The sequence below is a fragment of the Aythya marila genome, assembly GCF_965140915.1.
Source record: "Aythya marila genome assembly, chromosome: 7".
Lineage (NCBI taxonomy): Eukaryota > Metazoa > Chordata > Aves > Anseriformes > Anatidae > Aythya > Aythya marila.
The window spans coordinates 9083104-9107214 of record NC_139048.1 but is presented as its reverse complement, the minus strand read 5'-3'; the positions used below and the strand labels follow the sequence as shown (position 1 = coordinate 9107214).

General features: G+C 43.2%; 1 protein-coding gene across 1 annotated transcript in view; it reads left to right on the top strand.

The window, feature by feature from the left end:
- Positions 1 to 7226: 7226 nt before the first annotated feature.
- HABP2 (hyaluronan binding protein 2) overlaps positions 7227 to 24111 on the top strand; it is a gene marked incomplete at its 5' end in the record, with an annotated part of 114700 nt that continues 97815 nt past the window's right edge. The window contains one exon of the mRNA XM_082764641.1: positions 7227 to 7374. Within this exon, the coding sequence (XP_082620767.1) occupies positions 7227 to 7374 (148 nt within the window). The remainder of the gene's footprint in view (positions 7375 to 24111) is intronic.

The following is a 24111-nucleotide window of genomic DNA, read 5'->3' as shown; positions in this document are numbered from 1 at the left end:
AAAAAAAGAATAATAACAAAAAAAGGAGGAAAAAATGATCAAAACCTAGTCCTGTTTGGGCTACCAGTTCAGCCTAAAGTACATTTTGAAATGATGAATCAGCTGGAGAGAAAAACATATTCCAGATGTTTTCTGTGTTTGTCTCCGGTATTTACTTCATCATGTTTTATCCAGAGGGGTTATTCCATGGAAATAAATGATATATCAAGTGTGATCAGTGAGGAAAAAATATTGATTGTAGCAAGTTTAAAAGAGAAGCTAGCACTGGGCAAATAGCTCAGAATAAAACACAGACCAAAACTTTGTCTGCAGTTCAGACCCTAGGTTATAACTCAAGCCAACCCATCCACCAGCCTCAAAAAAATCCTTCTGAGTTGTGGCTGATGAAAACTGTGGACACAAATAAGTGTGATGGATGGGCAAAGCAAGACCCCAGCAGTGCTGGGCTTTGGTGGAGACAGGACAGGCTGAACCTCACGGGCACTGTTTTGTCCCACTGGTAAGATCAGGCCAGTGATGCTCGTGCGTATTAGTAAAGCGCTTTGGGATGCTCAAACAAAAGTGGCCACAGAAACGTAGGTGTTTGTCAGCTGGGCGTTTGTTTCCTTTCTGGGTTGATTTGGGGCACATATGAAAGCACTGCTGGCTGCCTGCCTGCTGGCTGTCCCTTCTCCTCTCCCACGTCTCCCTTTTGGGTTCAGCCTCCTTCTGTCTCTGCCCCACCGTCATGATCAGAGAGCTTTGTGCCAGATCCTGTGCTCCAACCCCAGCCTCAAGGGAATCACTTGGAATGGTAAAAGGTGTGTGGCCATCAGAGATGGAGTGAATCGCTAAGGTTACCAGCAACTAGAAGGGCAGGTCTGATAGCACCCCTATAGCCCATGCCTGGTCCTAAATGAATAACAAAATTCACTTCTCTCCAGGCAGAATAAATATCTCTAATGGGATATTTATTTTGCAAACCAAGACTGAATGTCTTAAAAAAGAAACCCATCTCATCTTATCCATCTATCTATACTTACTGTGTTGAGGCTGTCTTTAAAAACAAAATAGCCAGCAGCTAATTGCAAGTAAGTTTAGACCTGAGATATTTTTGTGATGCTTAGAAGGTGGGGAACAAAAACCCCATCACTAAACTGATGTCTCTAAAATATCTGCCAAAACAGCTCTTTAAAAAGATATTTGCACCTTTATTTAGTTCCCTCTTGTGAAGGATGTTTACTGCCGTCCGTAGATGTGGTTATGTCATGTTTCCACTGTGTTTTCATTCAGTGCTGCTCTGTATTTGTGGTTTTCTCATTTGTGACAGTCTAGTAACTGGAGCCATTTGTACCTGAGCAAATAATATCAAATCTGAATACTTTATAAATATTTACAATATTTGGTGTGTCTCCCACTCACATCAAATGCAAAGTATAAAAAGCAAAAACAAACAGAAACAAACAGAACCTGTGTTACGTTATAATAAATATTTACTGTATGTACTATTGACTAAAGAGTCCCATACAGCTATTTAAGAGGCATTGTTTCTGTCAGGCTGTTCTATATTAAAACAAGCTAAATGAAGTTGTTTGAGAATAAAAATGTGCATGTTATGGAGTGATTGATGCCTATGACTTATTTAATTTTTCTGGCAACAGGAAGTTGTTTTTTTTCTGCACATGTGGGTAGTGAATTAGGCAGGGGCCTGGGATTTTCTGGCACAGCTGCAGAAGTCATTGCAGCAAGGTCCCACTGCAAGACATGGAGGCGAAGTGGCCTTCGGACCCTCTGGCTTTTTCGCACGGATTCTGGTTGCAGTCGTCTGCCCCTTGGCAGGGCAGCAGCACGTGCCTGGTGCACCAAAGCCAACCTAAAGCAGGGAGGAAAAAATGCAAGGTTCCAAGGGGCGGAGGGGGCTTGCAAAGCAAGGAGAAGGAAGCCCTTCAAACCATAGGCTTTGTATGGTTTTGAGGAGCAGCCTCACCCAGCCTGGACACCCTGGACGTGGGTCTCCCCTGCAGACCCTTGGGCTCTCCTCACAGCACCACCAGGTCTTGCTGCAGCAGGAGCCCTGAGTTGCACCTGCAGTCAACGTGCTACAAGGCACCTCCCAGGCTCTTTGACTCACTCAGTGGAGGCCCACTTGTATTCTTGTTTATTCTTACAAGCCTGCTATACCCCTTTCTACCCAAAGTGATGTATTGCAGATCCCTTGAAGCCTGTGACATCCATTCCTTTTCTATCGCATACAAACAGGGCTGTATTCTCAGCCACCTGTCTGTGAAGGCTTACAGGCTTCCCTGACTTTAAATACCCTTACTGAACTCAGCAGCAGTAAGTTTCAACCTGTATTTTGCCCCAGTTCAGCTCCAAAGCCAGGTATTTTCTCAGTGGTAGGGACCTGATTCTGCACAGAGACTCTAAGCAGACGTGGTGCTCTGTAGTGTTTGAGCCTCTCCTGAGTCGTCCCAGTCAGGAATACTCAAGGGGGCTTTCCCGTGCTCCAGCTGGGTCCCCTGATGGGCACAGGGGCATGTTTGCAGCCCTTAGCATGATAGATGTTACAGAAGTGACCTTACAAGTTGTGCTCTTTGCTCAAATTGCGTTGCACTTAACCACAGATGCAGCTAAACATTTTTCTAGGACAGGATTTTCCAGGTCTGTTCCTTTGCTCACCAATTCAACCCTTTCACACTGAATGAAATCCCAATTCTTCCAGCACAGGCTGTAACCAGGTACTCTGTGTGGCACTGTGCTGAAATCTGTGTTTTGAGCGAAAGAGAAGTACTTTAGAAAAATAAATAGATTTGGTCTGAGCAAAACCTTGTAAAAACATCAAGATTTGACTTGGTGTATTTGTAAAATATACGGCAGATCCCCTGCCTGAGAACAACTTAAATCATCAATATAGAAGTTAAAAAGCTCATTTCAATTGGAAATTCCAGCTAAATTGTTCCCAGTTAGCACCAGAAAGGAATGCTTTAGACTAAGACAAAACAGATGCAGTCTGTTAGGTTCCCATTGTATTAGCAGACTTCCCTTGCAGGGAGGTAGGTAGCTTTGCACAAAAGCCCCCCTCGACTTGTAAACAGAGATAGAGCCGGCTGCCTGCACACCAACACTGCAGTTTCTTCCTGGGACTCTTCCAAAAAAGCCATGGCAGGGAAGGAAAAAAACAACCTCCCAAGCACCACCATCCAGGAGCAGATGAACCCAGCATGCTTCAGACGCTGGAAAAAAACCCTCCCCGTAACAACGGGCTTGTTCCTTAGCCAGGCACAGGGTTCGGTGGCCATTTCGAGCAATATGCCGCCAGCCACCACCCGGCTGGAAAATCAGAGGCAGCTCTCGGTTATGCTGGGGCCCTCCCTGCAGCACTTCTGGCAGTGGAAGGCAGCCGGCAGCTGAGCATGCCTCTTGTAAGGGCTGCCCCACAGCCTCGCCAGGCATGGCTGTTTTTTTTTTTCTGCAGGACCTCCACATTATCCCTTCTCCTCAGCCCCAGATAGCCAGGTGATGCAATTAGAGTGTCTTTTGCAGAGCACGTTGGGTACTGGAGGAAACAGCTGCTGCTCAAGCTCCCCTTCAGTCACGTTGAGGGCTGGATAGAGCTGCAGCAGAGTACAGGGAGTAGGGGAAAAGGGAATTAAAGATACTTCACAGCCTTCCCCCCAACCCAGTATTTGTCACATTCCCAGGAAGGGGAGTTGCCTACCCATGGCATCATTCCAGATTAACTACTGACGAATTAATTCCTTGTGTGCATGCTCATATGTGCCAGAATAAGAGCACGTTATTCCAGATCTCTCACCCCTAGATCATGCGGTGTTGGAGTGAAGAGTTTTAAAGTCAGCAGTAAGAGCAATAGTAGTAATTATAGCGTGTGGCAAAATGTGCTTAATCTGGATTAAGCCACTTGGCATAATGCAGTCTGCCTCACGCCAGCTCCCTGTATGGATGCTGTCATTCCCAGGTGGGGTACAGCAAAGAGAAGCTTCAGGTGGACACCGTCTTTTACTCTGCTTTATTTCCCCCACCTCCTTCAGATAATTTTCCACATCAAGTGGAAATATTTGTGGAGCTTCAGATGTTAACAAGGCTTCATTTGGTTATCAGCTCTTGCACACTGTGCCCATCCAGAGCATGAGGCTGTCCACTACCCTGCTGCCCTCACCTCATGTAGGGTGAATGTGCTGGTATATGCAGGAGGAACCAAGAATGGAACAACAATGAGCAAAAGTATGCTCATTAATAGTCAATTTTATTCTGTGCTTTTTGTTTGTTTGATTAAATGTTACCCAGCCATGTTGGGATGGTTCACAGAAGTCTACAGCTTTTGGAGGTGTTCCTCCAAAGTTGGGTCACCCTTATGCCGAGGAAAATAATTGCTTCTATTGTTACAATATCAAATGATACTTAAGTCAGGATGGTTATCTGCATGATTACATTAGCCAAACCTCTTCGAAGGAATTGCATCAGGGCTGTGGATGTGACAAGGTCCAGGTTTGGGGTTCTCCTGGTGGGAAATGGAATCTGTACCTGATGTATTCACGTTGCATCAGTAAAGACCACTGCAAACAACATAAACAAATAGAAAACATAAATTCTAAATAGCATGCAATACATTTAAACAAATTTTGGGACATGTAGTGTTGGAAGAGTTGGGGTCCTATAAAGTCCTAAAGCCCTACTGAAAGAAAAGGTCCATTGTTTGTGAAATGTCTTAGGACTACCCCCTCCTGCTCCTTCACCCTATTGTTTTTGCAATGGAAGTGATTCCAGAAGCTATAAAAATATGTTGCTTTTGTTAAATGGATTACTTCCCATCTTGTGGCACGAAAACTGGCTGACCCCACCAACAAGCAGAACACATTTACAGTAGCAGTGAGTGGCTGAGACCAAAAGCTAGTCAGCGAGCCTGGATTAGGTCACAGCTGGTGTAGCAAGGAGTGCTGGCCTGACCCACAGGCAGGTGGGAGTCCCGTTTACTAGGTCAGACCAAAATTCTCAGGAAAGAAACAAATATTTAGAATAGTTTGGGCCCCCTAGCCTGGGCATGCACCCTGGGCCTGCTGTGCTTCTAAGCTCCTACTTCCAAAAACCCTTGTTGTCCTCCTCTAACAGGCTGTGGTCACCATGCACTTTCTTTCTGTTGCTTTGAAATGTGCTAGGTAGAAAAAGTCAGTTTTAATGAGCATTGTGGAGTAATCTGAGCTGCAGAAAGGACAAGTAATAAAGCATTCATTTGCTTTACAAGCAGGAAATTAATCGTGCATGTGCGTGTGTGGGGGTAAATTCTTTTAGTGCTGTCTTTGTCTAGCGCTGTTGCAAAGTTTGCATGGAAAGCATTTACGAGTTTTATACTACTGTTACAGCAGAGAAATGCCAGAAAAAAAATAATCCTATACCTGGGAAACTCACTTGGTAAACCCTTGCATAGTGGATACTCAATAGCACATATGAACTTATTCTTTTGAAGGTATATATTTTTAAAGACATGTTTAAATGAGTAATAAAACCGCTAAATATCTTTTAATGTGTTTTAAACGATACATAGTTTTCGAAGATTTGGGGCTCCATAAAACCCAAAGCCTTATTGAAATAAAAAGTTAATTGTAAAAAAAAAAAAAAAAAAAAAAAAACTTGGATCACCCCCTCCTTCCTTTCCCCATTCTTCAGCCCTATTGTTTTCTGCAAAGGAAGTTATTCCAGGAGACATCAAAATGCAGAGGATACTGAGTAATATGCAGAAGGCTAGTGGGCAGCACCAGGGCAGGATGAGCATCGCCCTTTGCCATCGCTGTTGAGAGAATTGGGAATTTCTCTCCAGCCAGGGTGCAGTCTCAGTGGGGAAGCAGGTTTCAGAGATTCTGCAGATATTTTCCCTTCTTTGCAGACATCTGTTTTCTCAGAACACATCCACAGGGCTGTTTGTTGATTGCACTATTAATCCTATCCATTCTTAACTGAACAATCATTTATCTGTCAAAGTTCACATGCTTTGGTTGTGTTATGGAGCTCTGACACCAAAATACATATTGTCCTGTGTCTGGCTGGCTGGGAGATGGAGAACGTCTCCTCCCAATGGTAAGCTGCAGTGGCCCACCATTTCGTGAGTGGCCTTGTTTTAGGGTCCCTCCTCAGGAGCCGTGCCCTGGTTTTCACCTCTCTGCATCCCTCCTGGCCTAGTTTGTCACATGTTAGGCTAAAAGGTGTAGAAAACTAAATCAGGGACATTGTCCTGTGGGCAGCATCCTTCTCAGTTTGCTCTTCTTGAGAGAATCAGGCTGCTGAAAACATTTGCTCATTCATTTCCATTGCCAGATCAGAGCAGAGAGTAACCCAAATGAACAGCTACACTGCAGATGTCTCTCTTCCTGCTTAACAGCTCTTTTCTCTCTCTTAGCCTTTTCTGCAGAACTGTATTTCCCAGCCCTTTTTCCCTTGAGACGCCCAGCTGAGCTCCCCCTATAAGTGCTTAAATCCCCTGCTGTCAGCTTGAGCCCTGCTGATTATGTGGGTCGGAGAGAGCCTGCAAAAACTCAGTGCTCTGAGACTCTTATTCCCTTTGCACCTTCCCTTCCCTCCTTCCCATTTCCCACTGCATCTTGCCCCCTTTGTCTCTATTGAAACCAAATCTGGCTCACGAGGGGCAGTGACATTGCACTCCAGAGTGTGCAGGGGAAGATTTGTTGCACTGATTGGCTGCAGAGCATCACCCTTTCAGCAAAAAATCATCATGTTTCACCTTGCCTTCCTCCCATCTCCTGTCTCCCATCCTCTCCTCTTTTCTCTCATCTCTTTTGTCTCTTTTCTTCCATCCTTAGGTGGCTCCTGACCAGTGGAGCCGTGCGTGCATGTGGAGCCCTGCACACAGCTGTGTCCCTGACATGCTTTCGCACAGCATCTGACAGCATGCGAGAGGTTAACTTACAGTGGCACGTACAGTATGTGGCCCAGATGTTCCTGCCATCCCCCGAACTTTCTCATGCAATTCGTTCCATTGCTGGTAAAGGTTATGGACTTGAGATAGGGGGGAAGTGAAGTAATGGATGGGAGGTGAAACAAAGGCTAGCCCTGACCCTCCTGAGCTCATCTTACACTGCTGTGTGTTCCTGCTTGAGTAGTGGGAATGGGTGAGGGGTTGGTGTTGGAGGGGATGGAATGGGAGCATCTCTGCTGTCAGTGCTACGGGTGGGTTTCACAGCAGGACAGGGAAGTGCTGTGTGACCAGCCCTGGGCCGATGGGGCACCTGGAGGTGCAGGCTTTGACAGTCACAAAGACAATAACAGAGACAAATGGCCCATGGGCCACCCTGCTGGTGCTGATCGCTAACATGGTCAGTCCCACCAGTGGCAGCCCTGTAAGTGAGAGCCAGGTGGGACTGGAAGGTAGGAAGATCCCTCCTTGGTGCCAGAATTGCAGGGCATGGTGTGCTGATGGCATCTCCAGCCCTTCATTCTCACGGGTCCAGAGGACACAGCTCAAAAGCATGGCTCACCAATGTGGCTCACTAGCACGCTGATCAGAGACCTCCGAGCAGCTGTGGACAGCATGGCTAAAGCTCTGTCCTCAGAAGGTGGAGGTCCTCTATCCCAAAAAGAGAGCAGAGCAGGATTTCGCTGAATGAAAGCCACAGTTTCTTCCCAAATCTCTCTAGCACTCCTCTGGGCACTGACCTTGCTTGGGCAGCAGAAGGGAGAACTTTGCACTTCCCAGAATATCTCTGCTGATGTATTTATAGGGAAATTCCTGCCCAACCGCTGAGACATCCTTTGCCAAACTCTAGCATGTCTGCAGAGATTGTTCTTTTTTTAACAAGCTCACAAGTTGGCCCAAGTGCAAGGGGAAGGAAGAGAGGGTTAACAACAATATTGAAAAAGGTATATCTCTAGAACAGAAACCATCCCTACAAATACCAAAACAATGAGGTAGAAAAGGGTTTTTCAATAAAATCCTCGTAAGATTTAACAGGGGCAAAAATAATGTATTTTCCTGTAAACCCACTCTAGAAATAAAAATAATAATAAAAAAACTGTCTTGGCAGAAATTTCCAATATATGTTCTTCCTGAAGCAACTAATCTGCATGGAAAAACAAAACAAAACAAACAAAAAATTGCCCAAACTGTTAAAGCCTAATCAAATTGGTTATAAGCAACTGAACTAGGCCTTGTTTAGGAAAGCATCATGCAAGCTTAGCAATAGGTGTTGTTAACAGTGCCAGCTATAATACACACACACAGCGTTCAGCATGTATCTCCAGGAAGGTTTTATGACTGATCAAATATACTTTCCTCGAGAAGTTCCCTTCCAAGTCATGTGCTATCGCTGTGCAGGGCATAGAAATCTTGTCGTGCCTTGCTGTATTCAGCAAGTCAGGGCTAACAATGGGAGCCGTGTTCATCCCGAGGAGGCCACGGTGTTCGCAGGGAAGCTGGGCTCGCTGTACAATGTCAGACACATTTTATGGGCTACATTTTTCAAAACACCGCAGGTGGAAAGCGGGAGCATTATCTGCTCAATATTCCAGGGAGGCCATTTATGGATTTCTCAAGGGGGTTCAGAACCACTGATCTGAAAAGATGCTAGCATTTCATTGTGCGCTTTGCTGTGCCTGCTTTGCATGGCTAAAGGAGGGTGTAAGAAAATGGACTCTGTGTTGGAACCTGAGGCAACAGACAATGGTAAGAAACAGCATGAAGTTTTCAGGAAAAAAAAAAAATATTCCCTTAGTTATATCTTTGTCAAGATAGAGTTTGGCCTGTGGGCTGTAGGATTGTGTCTGGGGGTCAAGCCAAGAGATTTTCACCTCTGTTCTTCTGGGCAGTACCAGGGTATCCAGGACGCATTGCACGGAGTAGAACAGCTTGCATCAAACTTGGTGGATTTTTGGCATGTGTAAAGGTTCTGCCAAACCTTCCCGGTATGTTATTCTCCTAATTTCCCTGCAAATGGCATGTTAGTAGCTTTCTTTAGATTATCTAAAGCTAAGCAAAGTTCATGTTTCTTAGCTTGGGTATTGGATGCTGCAGTGTGTCAGTACAGGGAAGCCAACACAAGCTGCTCTGCATGCCAGAAACACAGAGTACACAGAGCATGTAAAGAAGGATGTTCCTTATAAAATTTGGCATCCTGATTTACAGGGGCCTTTGGAAGGATAAGTGTGCTTCTTCTCCAGGCCTGCTTGGTCAGTGGCTTGCAGAGTGCAGAGAGACTTTAGGAAGTTCTCTTAGGGCATGTCTACTACTGTGCACTACCAATTGGTAGCCAGCATTGGATCCTTTTGGTATGACATGGATTTCCTCCTCCCAAGAGCCCGCTCCCACTATTTAGTTATTTGTAAAGCCCTGCTTGGTTTTGTTTGACCTAACCCTGAGCAAACATATACAGAAATAAAGAAGAAAAGTACAAAAGGAATGAGGAAAATTTTCCCTGATGAAAAATTAGTGAAGATTTTCTGCAGATGACAAGCCTCCATGCTAAGCAGATACCAAAAGAGATGCCAATGATAGAAAATGTATGGACAAAACTGAGCAGAAATCAGGACAGGGATTCAGGAAAGGTGGATCTCTTCTTCTTAAGTGTCTTAATAGTTCTGTTTCCTTGCATACAAAAAGGAAAATAATGATTTAACCTTTTTTAATGGAGTGCTTTGAGACCATGAAGAAAATGCAGTGGTAGGTGCCAGTAGAGGGGAGGTTGTAAACATTAGCAGTAGGTTTTGCAAAGGAATCTGAGGATAATTAGGCACACAGACTTCAATGGGATTCGGACACCTGTCATGTTTCCCATACTCAAGGGAAAAAATGTTTTCCTTAGAAGAAGGAAAAAATGAAACAGCTCTCAATTTGTACCCCCAAAAATAAAATAAAATAAAAAATCAGTCCAGGCAGGGACAATAATAAATTCCCCTTTATAAAAGCAGAAACTATAAGCTTCTGAAAAGTCCAAGAAGGAATATGATATATTAAAAAGATACAAATGGATTTTATTACTTCAGTGATCTTAATTTTTCGGTATATATTTGATCATTATTAATTGCTTAATTGGAAGTCAGACTCAAACCACAGACTGGATCTCAGAGACAGAGAAAGAACATGGTTTTAGTGACCAACTTTTGTGGCACTGTTGGGAGAACATTGCACCGGGTCTAACCATTAACTTGGTTAACTAACGTGCTTAACAGCACGTGTGCACAAACACACACATGCACACACACACAGCTTTACTCACTCTTTGAATGAACCTGAATCTTCTTATCCCTAAAGTGCTTTTGTAGGTTTACCAAACCAAATGTTTATTTCTCTGGAAACTTCAAGCAGAGTGGAAACGGTCCAGGTACCACTCTGTAATCTGGATCTGGCCTGAGCATTGACCCTATGGATCCCATCAACTGTTCCTCAGTAGGGATGGCAACAGGTGAGGTGTTTGGTACTAGAGGGGCTGCTGCTGGCTCAACAACCTCCCTGTGGAGCTGGAATGATGTTTACAACCCCACGCCTGGGGCTAGAGCTGGAGGTCTTCTTTTCTGGGTCAACACGATTAATAGGAGTACCCAAAGTGAAAACCAGCCACTGTGAGTGTGCAGGGTGGGCAAAGCTGTGGAACCACTCCTAGCTTCAGGATAAGCAGTTTGGAGTTTTGTAAGAGCATCCAAACTTCATGTGGCTTTCCTGCACTGAGCCTAGACACCAATCTTTGTGAGGTTTGCACTTTGCTGATTTAAATCTGCCCACCTGCTGATGCTCTGAACCTCCTTCTGTAAAGAGGAATGAAAGGTACCATTTCACTTGAGTCTGCTTCCATGAAGGCAAAATAGGAATTGTTTCATCTTCAGCATTTCATTAAGTCTCATAAGAATTACATAAAACTCCCTCTTGCTGACTTTCCAAGGAGAAATCCTTTGCCTTTGTGTATTTATACTTGCAATGGATGCAGCCCTAAAAATGAGCTTGGATTTATTATTCATTATGTTTATAATGGCATAGATGTGTGCAGAACTGAGCAATGGGGAGCAGCAAATCAGCCAAAACTCTTCTTATTCCTGCTCTTTCTCTCTCTATAACATTTTCTGCCTCATTGGGGAATTTAAGCTGTTACAGAGTCTCTGCCCAAGCACTGGCAGACCAGAGAAACAAGAAGCAAAGTTAGGTTCTGAGATGACTGCTTGGTCATTATCTTCTTTGGGAGAAATGCTGGAATAAAAGATTTCAGACTTTAATTTATATTTGACTATTATATAACCAGTAGATTATACCAGAACCTTAACCTTACTTTGGCCTCTGGACTTCTTTAGCCAAAATATTTAAGTAAACATCTCATTTTTCCCCAGAATACAAAGACATGAAACACAACTTTTTTTGTTTCAGTTTTATGATACAACAATCTCTGTTTCCAGCATGTTTATTAATAATTTTCTTAAACTTTTTGCTCTCCCAATAGTTAGAAAGCAATACACTGAGACCAACACCTCATTTTTAAATACAAAACCCAGATACGTTTAAACCTTTCCTCCACCCTGGGAGCCAAGAACATGCCTTGACTGTGGAGCAGGAGATATTTTATTTCAGCAATTCTTAAATGGAGAAACACCCAATTGATTCAGTAGCAGAAGTGTGAAATCATTTACACAGAGAACAGCCAACTGAGGCCATAATGCCGCTGCTCCTGGAGTGTCCATGCCTGAAAACAAGCCCAGCTTGTCATTTATAATCATTTTCTACCCTCTCAATAGGCAAACAATGCATTTGTCAAAATCTTATGCTGATGTTTTCAGATTTAGTTCATTAGCTCTCATTGTGTCGGTGGGGATGGATCACTTCGAAGAAACACCAAACAGCCTCCTTATTTTATATTAATTGTGTGTCAACATTAGCAGGGAAAGTGTGGCTTTTCCTCTCATTTCATGATGTGGCTTCAAGGCATATTGACAATGCCAGGGACCAGAGGTAAATTCTCTCTGCCAACCCCACTTATGGGTTTACACTGAGATCCAGTGGGTTTGTTGGTTTAAAAATAATTCCTGATTTCATTTCTAAATATATTCTTCAGCTTATTGATAGAAAAACTAGGTATCTGAACTTCAGGGCGTACTTTACCCTAGACACAACCAAGGTACTCACTCCAGGTGAGAAGTGTCTGGAATTGCTTGGCCACTCTCTTCCCTTCACAAATGATTTTCTGATGACTCAGAACTCATGAACATTCTGGAATTTAATGCTGAATTTAGCTGCAAAGCTCTAGTGTAGACACAATTTCACCTGTCCCACCATGTTCCCAGGAACACGCTATTAGCTTTGAAAACTGTGAGGACAGATCCCTTGCTAGTCTGTGCTGTGCTGATACAAATAGGGCTGTGCTTCAGCCTCAGGAGTGGTGGTGTGCTGTTAGCACACCTTGGAAAAGGAATCTCAGGTTGCATTTTCCTGTCTTTTAATATCTCCAGCTCCTGACAAACTCCTAACTTTTTCTGAATCATGCTCATCCTTTTTCCAAGGTCCTTCCCTTGGTTTAGTTCAGAGCTGCCCTAATTAAGCTGACACGATGTGTCCTTAGGCCCCTATCCCACCACAGCTGCAGTTACTGTTGAAGGGATGTTTGTGAGTTTTCACTGTCATGTAGAAGAGGGCTGTGGACAGGACATCCTCCCAAAGGGCCTGATATTATTGAAAATTGTAGGGTAAGTCTGCAGAAAAAAAGCTACTTCACCTTGCTAAGCCTTAAAAAAAAAAAAAAAAAAAAAAAAGAGAGAGAGAGAGAGAGAGAGAAAGGCTCACTCTAGTGATAGATAGCTTGAGGTCTCTGAAGCTAACATGTTTAACAAGGTCTATTAAAAAAATCACTTAGCATATCAACTACCATATTTCTAATGCATGCACCGCTAAAGGCAATATTAGCTTTTGTGACATGTTGTTGTAACACAGTGCTGTTCGAGGATGTATCATCTCCTCTGCACACTCGGTAGGGAGGATGCATATTTGTCAGGCAGAGATCTACCTGGCAGGCTTAGATCTGACTGAGGGAAGCCTCCGGTCAGCACAGACAGCAATCCTCCCTCTCCATACACAAATGGGGAAGGCTTACAAACATGTTGGAATCAAGCCATTTTGCCTTGTTTATGACTTTTTAGGATGGATGTGACGGTCTTGGGTACTTACCAAGGGCACGGGTACTGCTATTTTTTCTGTTGTGTTCTTCCTCTTGAGGAAGGAGGATGCTTCTTAGTTTATAAGAGACAGATAAAAATGTTTTTAGAAGGGTATTTTCTGATTTAAAAGTTATATGGATGCCAGTACATCAAGCCTGAAACACTTTAATTTTCCTCTTGAAGACACTTCATGATTTGTTCAAATATTAGGGATTTGTGGCCTGTATTTGTAAGAAGTGTATTTCCTTCTCTCTGTTACAGAATGAGCAGAAGTCGCCACTTAGCTTTGTGCAGTGATGCCCTGGTCATTTTCCAAAGTGGTCGCAGTTCATTTAGAAATCATTGATGTACGTGAGGAGACACAGTGACTGCCGTACAGCGGGCCTGGCCCTGCATTGGTCGGTAAAGAACCTCTAGATGACTTCATAATTATTTTCTGTGTCCAAATTTTGTCATGTCCTTGGAGTAATGGAAACTCTGACTAGATGGGAAAATAATTTATATTATTGTTGGATGGGTCACACCTCATTGTAGCTGCAGTGTAGCTGCCACCACTCTTCTCACAGAGCTGCAACAAGTCGGATGTAAAAGAATTAGCTGAAACAAATGGAATTTGGCCTAAACACAGGCCTTTTGCTGCTGCACAGGTACTTGAATTAGGCGGTGAAAACCTCACTGCCAAGTGTTTAGTGGATGGGAGAATACCCATGTAAGAGAATGAGAGAGAGGGAAACCCAAAACACCCATTACTTTGCCTGCTGACACTGCTGATAGCGAGAACTTTCAGGTGAGATGCTGACAAAAAAAGACTTGGTCTTTGAGCACAAGAGCTACCCTGTGTTCTTTAAATACCCTTGTACTTAGGGGACTGGGATTTCAGATGTTCCTAAAAATTTTTTCAATCCTTCCTCTTCTCAAAGCAAGCATCACTGGGAATTTTCCCTGGCCTTGCAGATCAAACACAACAAAAAGGACGTGCTGATGGTGAGAACTACACACGTTTCTACAAATAGCATCTGCAAGGCATTTTCCTCCAGGATGGCCATTCCTGTATCTGATGCTGCAGTTCTCATGTAAGCCAAGATACAACTGGCTTTCATTGATCTTCTTGCTAAGATTTTTGGCTTCAGTAGGAACTTTGCTTGGGAAAAGACATCACTGCCAGTCCTTGAAAGTAAGAGGAAATCCCATGGATCCTGTTTTATAGTTTGTGTTTAATGTTGTCACATTAAATGTGAGAAAAGTCTCTCCAATAGCCTAGTCCATGTACATATAGGATCTTCTCACTACAGTCCTGGAAGATTTATGATTAGACAAAAGAGACATTTTCTTGGTGGAAATGAGCTAAGGCAATAAACAAATATAAAAGCTTTTATTAGAGAAGGATACATCTAGCAGGAAGTCTGGGAAATACTGATTTAATCTACTGTTCTGGGCAGCTCTTGCCAAATCTTGGTCGGAGTGAAATTCATGCTGTTTTAATTCACTGTTAAAAAATGCACACGCAGTAGCAGGAGCAGAGCAATTATTCCATCTAGCCAAGAGCCAGACTGACTTGAAAGTACCCTTCAGAGGTCTTGGTTTGTCCAGCAAATGGCCAACATATCATAAGCTTATCAGAAAGTGTAGCTGAGGGCACACACAGCTTTTAAAACCACTTTTTTTTTTTTTTTCTTTTTTTTTTAAATTGAAATCTCACAAGAATAGTCTTTTCTTGTGAGATTTGATCTGCTTCCTACTTAAGACTAAATAAGTGAGATGACAGAGAAGTGGTTTTTGGGGGCTGTAGCAGTGTTCCTGATCTCCACAGAGATGCTCAAAGTATTTTGCCCAATATGACAAGTGTCCAAAACTTTTGTGTGCTGTGCTTCCCTTAGCTGTTTTATGATAGGATGACATGGTTTATCCCAAATGGGGGAAAAAAGGCTGTTGAGGAAACAGAATGTGACTGATGTGTTCAGGTGCCAAGAACCACACACATCAGGCCCTGGAACACCATCATTCATTTACAGTCTTGCTACATTTACTTCTAGAGTCTGGAATCTTCACATCTCCAAAACAGATAAATAAATAGCTAAATAAAAAAATAAAAAATAGAATTCATGAATTTCTCAAAATAAAGCTCCTTTAGAAGAGATGAGAGAAGTCACTATTTCTGACCTTACTGATCAGAAATTATTAGTGGCAAAAATGAAGGAGGAACTTTGCTGAGTTTTTCCAATACTCACTTTTCAAAATTTACACCTGGCTTTAATCTGAATTCATCTGAGTGTTATTTTCCCCTGCAGTACATCCCTTGGCCTACTAGTCTCAAGCTCACCTGCAGGAGCAGTGAGGAATGGGAGTTCTTAAAGTGAGTTTGTTACAGGCTTTAGAAGCTCAAAATAAACTGAAATCAGCCTGGGCATGAGGTGGCTTCTTTTCTTTTTAAAACCAATCTCCACGTTCCACAGTTATCCAAACAACAGCCCATTATACAGTGAGCACTCAATGGTCCTTATGAGAGCTAGACAAAAGGCTGATCTTTTCTAAGGCTTGTAAGAATTTATCATCACTGTCATCCTTAAATTTACTCTTCTATTGGAATTTCCTCCTTGTTTGACAACTGCTTTTTCCTTCCATCTATCACAATTTAGGGTGACTAATCAGGTTAGTCACAAGCCCTTCAGAAATATACCCTCCAGGGCACTTTTTATTTTAGCTTGGGGAGGAAAGCATTTCAATTTATAACATTTAACAGAAGCCTCTATGCTGTAGCCACGAGAGTTTCTCTTTAGTTCATATTTGCATATGCAAATTACCCAACCATCAGTTCAGTTCTCCCTTTTCACAGATGGATGGGATTTAAGGAAAGGAGAATGATCTGGAGATTGGAGGAGGAGAAGGCAATGCAGGAGATCTCCCTGGTCTGCTACAGCATCATTCCATGACCTGCAAAGACTATAAAGTGGATGTAATAGACTAGACATTAATAGACGCTAATTAATTGGTCTAGAAGGCAGATGATTTTTTTTTTAATGAAGTTTATTAAAAGTACAATTTCAGAGCTACTGTTCAGTGAAAGGAAGCAATGAAACTGCAAAATAATAATAATAATAATAATAATAATAATAATAATAATAATAATAATAGTTTCACTACAGAGACACTGTAAATTCAGAGGACCCAGCTCTAGTATCTGAGAATTTGGGGATCACAGAACTGTAGAAAATAGACAGGCAGAACCCCTTGACCCAGTTCCTGACACACGTTATCTAATCCACGCATTTCCAAAGTGCAGCCGCAGACTTCAGCGTTTCTGTGGAGCATGTCTGGGGCTGTCTCGGGCAGTTATAACAACAGCAATCCCATTAGTACTGGGCTAAACCAGGTGTATGAGCAGCCCTGCTAGGAGCAATGCTAGGATCTCACACACCAGAAAATGCTGAAAATTAACTGTGTAACCTGTGCTTAAAGACCGCCAATCATATAAAATTTTACAAACTGCCAAGATAATGCATTCCTGTTCCTTGCTGCTCTAACAGCTAAAATACTTCTCCTCGTGTCTAACCTCCTCTTGAAGCTCATTATTTCTTGTCCTGCCCTTGGTGGCTGTGAGGAATAGCATGTTCCTTTTCTCTTTGCAGATCTCTTTTACATATACGAAGAGTGAGCACCAAGAATTTGTTCTACAAATACATTTATCAGAAGATGAAAAGAGGAAGGTAGCACCAGATGGTACCAAGGGGGTGAACTGTTTAAAGCCTTTTTTTTTTGTACCAGTGTTCATTTAAAAAATCAGTTGAGAGCAGGAGGCTAACAGGATTAGAAATTGAATTGAAAAAGGATAGAAGTTCAGCATAGAATAAGGAAAGTAGTCAGAAAATTAGATAAGCTTAATGTTTTATAATTGGCTGAATCTGATGAACTTCATCCTAGAATATTTTGAAAGTGGACTGAAATGATCTTAGATACCTGTGGTTATCTTTGAGAAGCCAGAAGAAGCTAGGAAAGATACCAGAAACCTGGAAAAGGGCAAATGTGGTACCACTCCTCATTCAGAAGAGGTGAAAACAGAGGAGCATGGGAATTACATGCTCCAGCTCGCCTATATTTTCAGCTCCAGGAAATATCCAGCAATTTAGTTGTTTGGAAGCACCTTCGTAAAGAAAAGGAATAACAGAAGGTGTAGGTTAGTCAAGAAAAAATCATGTCTTATTTCCTTTAACATAGGAGTGGTGAATAGAATAGAAAGTTTGATTTTAGTTAGGATTTAACTGTGGCTGATGAGTGGCTTTAAACTGAGGTAAGAATGATTCAGAATAATCTGATAAGTAAATATTTTAGTTGTGAGACTCATGGAGCAGTAAGCTAGGTTGCCTTGGGAGCTTGTAGACTGTGCACTGGCAGAGATCTTTATGAACAGGTCAAAGAAATATCTATCAGGAGTGATTTAGATATTGCAGAGATTGTCTCAGAGAAGAGGAATGGATTGGACAACCTCCAGAGATCCCCCTTGGCCTTATTTTTCTGTGGTTATTTGTCTGCTTATCTCCTTTTCTCTAGACTGAATGAGCCTCATTCTTTCTGTCTCTCTTCATACCTCTGGTTCCCCCAGCCTCTGATCATTTCTGTTGTTCTCTCTTAAATGCTTTACAATTGACTCACTTCATTCTTGCAACGTGATATTAAGAATTATCATGTAGATGCTCTCAAATCCCCAGCTTGTGCCAGGACAAGGGGAAAAGATGTAGGTTCTTCTGCTGCTGCACAGACAGTTCTGCCTGCAAAACATGCAACTCCTTTCAGAGGAAAACCTACCACAACCTAACCTTTAATAGAAAGTGGATTTTTTTTTCCCTCATATTTCCTTGTTCATTCATATAAAGACACTCCTGTATTTTCTGCTTACTGGCTGAGGAAGAGATGTTTGAATACTCCAGCTCTTTTGGAGATCCAGATAAGATGAGGATTCTCAGAAATTTCATATTCTAAGATAATGCCAGCATTCCTATCTGCCCCAGATGCCTGCTTTTTCAGCTTGAAGTGAAAGGAGCCCCAGCAATAACAAATTAAAAAATAAATAATTAAATAAAATAAAGACTGCATGAATTACTATATTCTTCTCATGGTACAATAATGGAGAAAGGTCTCCATGTTGGGCAGGGGGAATGCATGTCACTGTTTCAGTACTTAAGAATCAGAAGTGATTCACTGCACAGAGCAAAATAGCAGCTGTGTTCAGATCTCAGCCTTTCACTGGAGAGAAAGAATAGTTTTCACTCATAAAAATGGGTATGTGCCTTTATTCTGTCATGGGATAATGATGCACCTTGGGCCTGATCCAAAGCTCCCTGAAATCCAGAGAAAGGCTCATGTTGGCCTCTGTGCACCCTTCACCAAAAAGAATTTCTTAGAGCTTCCCCTTGCTCTCCTTTTCTCTCCAAAGTGGAATCCCACACCACAGCTTGCCTGCCTGGTAAATAATGACCACCAACAAATAAAATCTACAAGATGTTTAAAGGCACTTTAGCAGTCCAGGGTTCAAACCTTGCAGACACAACACACAGTGTAGGTGGCTAAGGCACAGCTCACAGCTTTGGAGCCTGCAGCATCTCCCTGTACAGCTGCTTGTGGGGAAACATGGATGCTGTTCTCCAGCCACTGGGACAGGGGAGACGGCCTTCAGCAAAGGGCAAGGTGAGCCATGGTGGGTAGCAATGCCTCTGGCAGCCCTTTGGTAGAGTTTGGTGGGCTGAGGCTTTGTGAGACGCCCACTAGGAGCTAGATGGGCTTGCTGATCCCTCAGAAAACCAGAAATTTCTCTTGTATGATCTGTTTTTAATCACCAGCATCAGTCAATGTTTAATGAAAATGATAGATCCAGGCAGGAGGGAGGGCAGGATTGTTTCTTCTGGTGGCAGGCTGCCTTAGACTGACTTAAAATTCATCCCCAAAACATACTCATTGTCTGTTTAACACAGATTAACCAAATCACCTGAACTTTCTTGAAAGGCTATAATCATAACAGCAAAAACCCATGCAGAATTATCACAGGGAGACCAAGGGTCTGTGACAGCTTGCTTGTAATGCCTAAGAAACACACTTCATACTTTAAGAAAGAAAATTCCCCCTCAGATTTCCTTAAAAAAAAAAAAAAAAGGCAGAAAAGAAAGCAAACTGAAGCAAACGGCAAACGGCTCTGCTTGCCTAAGTGAAGAAGAAAAAATTGCTGCTTAGATCATTTACAGAAAAGAGGCTAGCTCATTCTTTTCTATTAGGGAGAAAAGAAACCTTGTTCCACCAAAATGCTTTGAAGATTCATAGAGGCACTTCCAACTGCAGTCCAAGATGGCCTGGAAGAGGAAGACCTCCACAAAGCTTTAGAGCAGTAGCCCTGTGATTGCAGTACAGCATACTCCTATTTTTTTTTTTTTTTTTAAGCTAAACTCTTGCAGACAGAGAAAAGGAAAGGAAAAAAAACCAGCAGCCTTCCCTCCCCCAGCTCCACGGAGATCCATCTCACCAGATAAAGAGCAGTCTGGAAAGACTCTGCACTCTTCTTCTGCCAGAAGCATTTGAAAACACATTTGGGCTCCTGCAGACCAGGGTGCCTTTTCTGAATAGGCCTCTGCACACTGAAGGACAATTGATATTCTTCTTTCAGCCTCTTCCCCACACAACAGTGTTTTATAAAGGCAGAGAAACAGACGAAAGGATCAGATCCGAAGGGGAGCACTAAATATTTCACTTTCCTGTTAGCTGAAAAAATCAAGTTGGATACCTCCCACCATCCAGGTGGCTGCTTCTGGTCTTTCTTATTGTCTTGGGTTAAATCTCATCTGATCCAGGCCTGGGGCAAGGAGAGGGTGAGGTTAGAGGGAAACTTGAGCTGGAAGTGGCCTGAAACGAATACCAAGGAGGGTGCTGGCTTGCTGCCATGCATACAGGCATCCCATGGCCTCCTGGACCCAGCCTCTGCAGGTCAGGACTCAAGGAGCTGCAGAAGGCAGTGCGTTTGTTGTCCAGCAGCTGCTCACCAGCCCATGCTCAGACAGCCCATTTTTGTTGTTAGCATCAAGGTGTCTGTATCACACAAGCCATCGGTGCAACTGGACATGGTTGTTATCCCATGCTGGAGCTAAAAGAAGGCACAGACTGACAGGGGCTGTTCTGGGACACCGGGACAGAGATGCCCAGGTGAAACTAGCCACAGGGGGTCTATCTTGCTCCTTCCTCTCTATTTGCTCTGGAGAGAAAGACCTTCCATTTCATGGTGACCACCCCAACTCCTTTCAGTTTTTACCATTTGAATGGATAATTCATGTGATGTTTGCAGAACCAAAGCCATGTTAGGGAGTCACACAGAGCTGTTCCAAAAAATGGGATTGCCTCCTCTAATTTGCGAGAGGTGTTGGTTTTCTTTAAATCTGGCCCTCTCTTTCCAGCTCTGTCTGTGTGTGTGTGTGGAAGTGCCTGCAGGGGAAGGTGGGAAACAGGTACAGCATGGAGCTATTTTCTGCCCTTGAGATGTTGCCAGCGCATTTCCTCTGAGGACTTTGGCAAATGTTCCTGCAGACTCTGTATTGCGAGAACAGGCTCTGCTTCCTCTTTGCTTTATGGCAGAGATGGCCTCTTATTTGGCTGAAGCTAGACTTTTTATTACTGGAAATTATTGGATGGAGATGCTGGAGATGTCAGAAGGATGAAAACATAGGCTCTTGCTACCAGACTGCATTTCTGTTGTTGCTATAGGCTTGGGCAAAGGAAGTCCATAGTTCGTTGGCTAATTTGATTTTAGGAATCTGCTGATCCAGTCTTGTGCAGCCTCACATCTATGCATCAAATCTTCTGTCCAATATCCTGTACACAAATAAATATAAATATAAATATAAAAAATACATGTGTATGGGTCTGTCTGTGTACAAACACATTCTTCCAAGAGTGTACATGGTTCATCCTCACAAAAAGGCTGGCCACTTCTCATCTAGATTTGGATCCAGATCTCAATTTGAAGTACAACTGTAACTGTGTCTTAAGTATTTAATGCCAGCAAGAGACTTTTGCAATGGTTTGATAAGATCAGATAGTGGTACAGCTTTGAACTCTGAAAGATCAGTGAGTAGGACTTAAGATACCCCCACACATTTTTTAATTGAGAGGTTAAAGTATTTTCTCCTTTTTTCACTGTTGAGAAAGATAACACAGTTCTGTTACTTAAGGGGGAGGTTTGCAATTCACTTTTTTACCCTAACAAATTGAGAATATCTTATCTTTCTAGGTCATTTGAGAGGAATCTTAGCAGTGTTTGCTTATGGTGGTCATTTCTTAGCACAGAAATCCTTTCTCCCAGATGCTCATTAGGCATTTAAATGAAATAGTCGTGTCCAAACAAGCAAGAAGCTGATAACTTGTTCACACTAATTGTTCTGGTCAAACCTCCCTTTAGGGTTTGTTAATGTATGTCAAGCCCATGTTTGAACCCAGGCTCAGGTCACATTCAAGCTGCCAATGCAAGGCTGTGTGCCCCAGGCCTTCAGACTCCTGGCATCCCCTCCACAGGGAGGTCCCTGGCTCAGCTGGAAAGCCCAGCTCTACTCTGAGGTGAGGTTTAGATGGGAGACAAGGAGGAAGCTCCCAAGCACCCATCAACCATTTTGTACCAGGTTCTCGCTTTGTCCCACACCCCAGCCACAGGTCTCCCACTGAGAATTGTTCCATCCCTTCTCAAATGAAGCCACAACATCCACTTTCTCTTCTGTTTTAGACTGAATTTTAGCATCATCCTCAATATAAGCCACTCTGAGGCATAGTACAGTGGGGCATGGATGTTCATAGACACAAATGCCCACAGAATATTTTTCAGGTCTCTCTGAGGAAGCTGCCTTGCTGCTAATGTCTTTGCCACCATTTGCTATGACAGAAAGGTCAGAAAACAAAAGCTGGGCTTCCATTTAACATTTTTACCATGTGTATCCAGTGCGTGTGTGTGCGAGGATGGGACCTGCATCTGCACAGAGGAGACACAGCGGAGCTTTTGGCTGGAACCAGGAGGTTGTGAAACGCTCGATGCCTTGACCTGTAACACACGACTGTAAATTCCTCAGCTCTTGTTATGTTTTCCAGGGGTCATGGTCTTTAACAGTTTGTTTAGTGGAGGAGGAGGAAAGAAGCCCTTTGTATTGTTGAGCAGCGCACGATAGTTTCTCTCGGCCTGGCAGCTGGTGCTGACACAAGGCTGCTCTTCAGGTGTTACTTTGATGGATGGTGCCCCTGACAGCCACAGAGCAGCAGGGGTGGTGGCAGCCTCCACTTACCCACCTTTGGTTGAAGAAGAACCTGTGGAGATTGCCCGAGAAGGACCCAGCGCTGCCTTCCCAGCGTTTTCATTGCATTTCAGATGGAGGCTGAGCTTTGCTCCCACCTAATTGCCGGTGGCAATGGCCTGCTGAAGTGAACTTGTGCTGTGATGCAGCACACACACAACCGAATGCTTGTGGTGACAGGGCTGCATTAGTACAAAATCCAAGAGCAGATTAAGCGAGGCTGAAGTCCTAGGGCTAAAGACCTTTTGTATCTCCAGTGTGGGGAGGAGCAGATGCTATTTTATTGTGCTGTAAACTGTCTTTGCACAGCAAAGCAACCTGACACTGTGATCTCAGTGAATCATGGATTACAGCTTCAGTCTGGGATGTTCCGACATCCATGATTATTTTGGTACTTGGGGACACCATGGTACAGAGATAGCTGCTTTGAGTCACCCTCCCAGAGGCACTACCAGCTCCTCTTTTACTGGTGTCAGTGGAAGTCTGGACTCAATGTTCCTAGTGCTGGTAAAAATAGCACCAGGATGCCCCAAATGTCCCTGACAAGAGCTGAAAGCTCCCAGGCCAGTCAGACTCCATATGGGACAGAGACCAGCCCACACCCAGTTTTTATTCTGCAACACTGAAGTTAAAAGCTGAAGAAAAGGGTTCAGATTGTAGAATTGATCTCATGCATTTCCATGCAAGCTCTTCACCTTGTTACCTCAATAAATATCTCTTCAGCTAACAGTTTTGCAGTTGCAGAGCCCAAAATGACTGCTGGCAGCACGTCTTGTTTTGTGACACCTAGATTAGGAAATGCATTGTGTGAGACTGAGCTCCTTTTGGATCTGAGGAAACAAAAGCCTACAGTAGCTAGATGTGACTCCCAACCCTCTGTGTGCACTAATCCAAATTTACACACCTCACAGATTTTCTATGAGGTACTGATCCAAGGCCCATTGATGAGCATAGTACTGCTACAGGTTTGGGACCTATAGACCCCTATAGGGTCTATAGCATCTTATTTTTTACTTTTCGTACTATAGCATTTTATTTTTTCTCTCTGTACTGTTTTTCCCACAGAGAGGGTAGTCCTGCCACATTAGCTGGTTGGCTAGGGAGCTGAGGACAAGCATGCTGCCTGCCAGGCTCTGACCCCACTTGTGCTCAGAGGGTTTGCCAAAGTGGTTGACCCAGCCAGCATTAAGAGTTTAAAAGAAAAAAAAAAAAAAAAAAGTGGAAGACAAAAATATACTATTTCCTCTGTGTGTGGCTGTATTACGGAAAACCAGCTGACACAAAATACTCATAAGTAGAATGGGGGTGAAGGCAAGCTATGAGACCTTCCTAAGCAGCAAAATACTGATAAGCTGAAGGTCTCACGTGTTTATGTTTTCACATGGAAGGTTGAAGTAAAACAGAAAGTTTCTGGTGCAAACACATAAAAAAACCCTTCTCCGTTCCCATCTCTCTCTTTCTGTGTCTTTAACTACACGTTTTTCCACCTTTTTAATTTTAAAACGCATGTGGGTTAAGCCTAGAATTTCCTGTGGCTAAGAGGAATGGGGTCTGATTGATCGTAATAAGGGACAGTCTAAATGAAGTGCTTGGACTTGCCCCGGGCGCTTCTATCTGCAGGTGCTGGGAGCCCTTGCCAATGCGAATGACTTTTTGGAACACAAGTGATTATTTA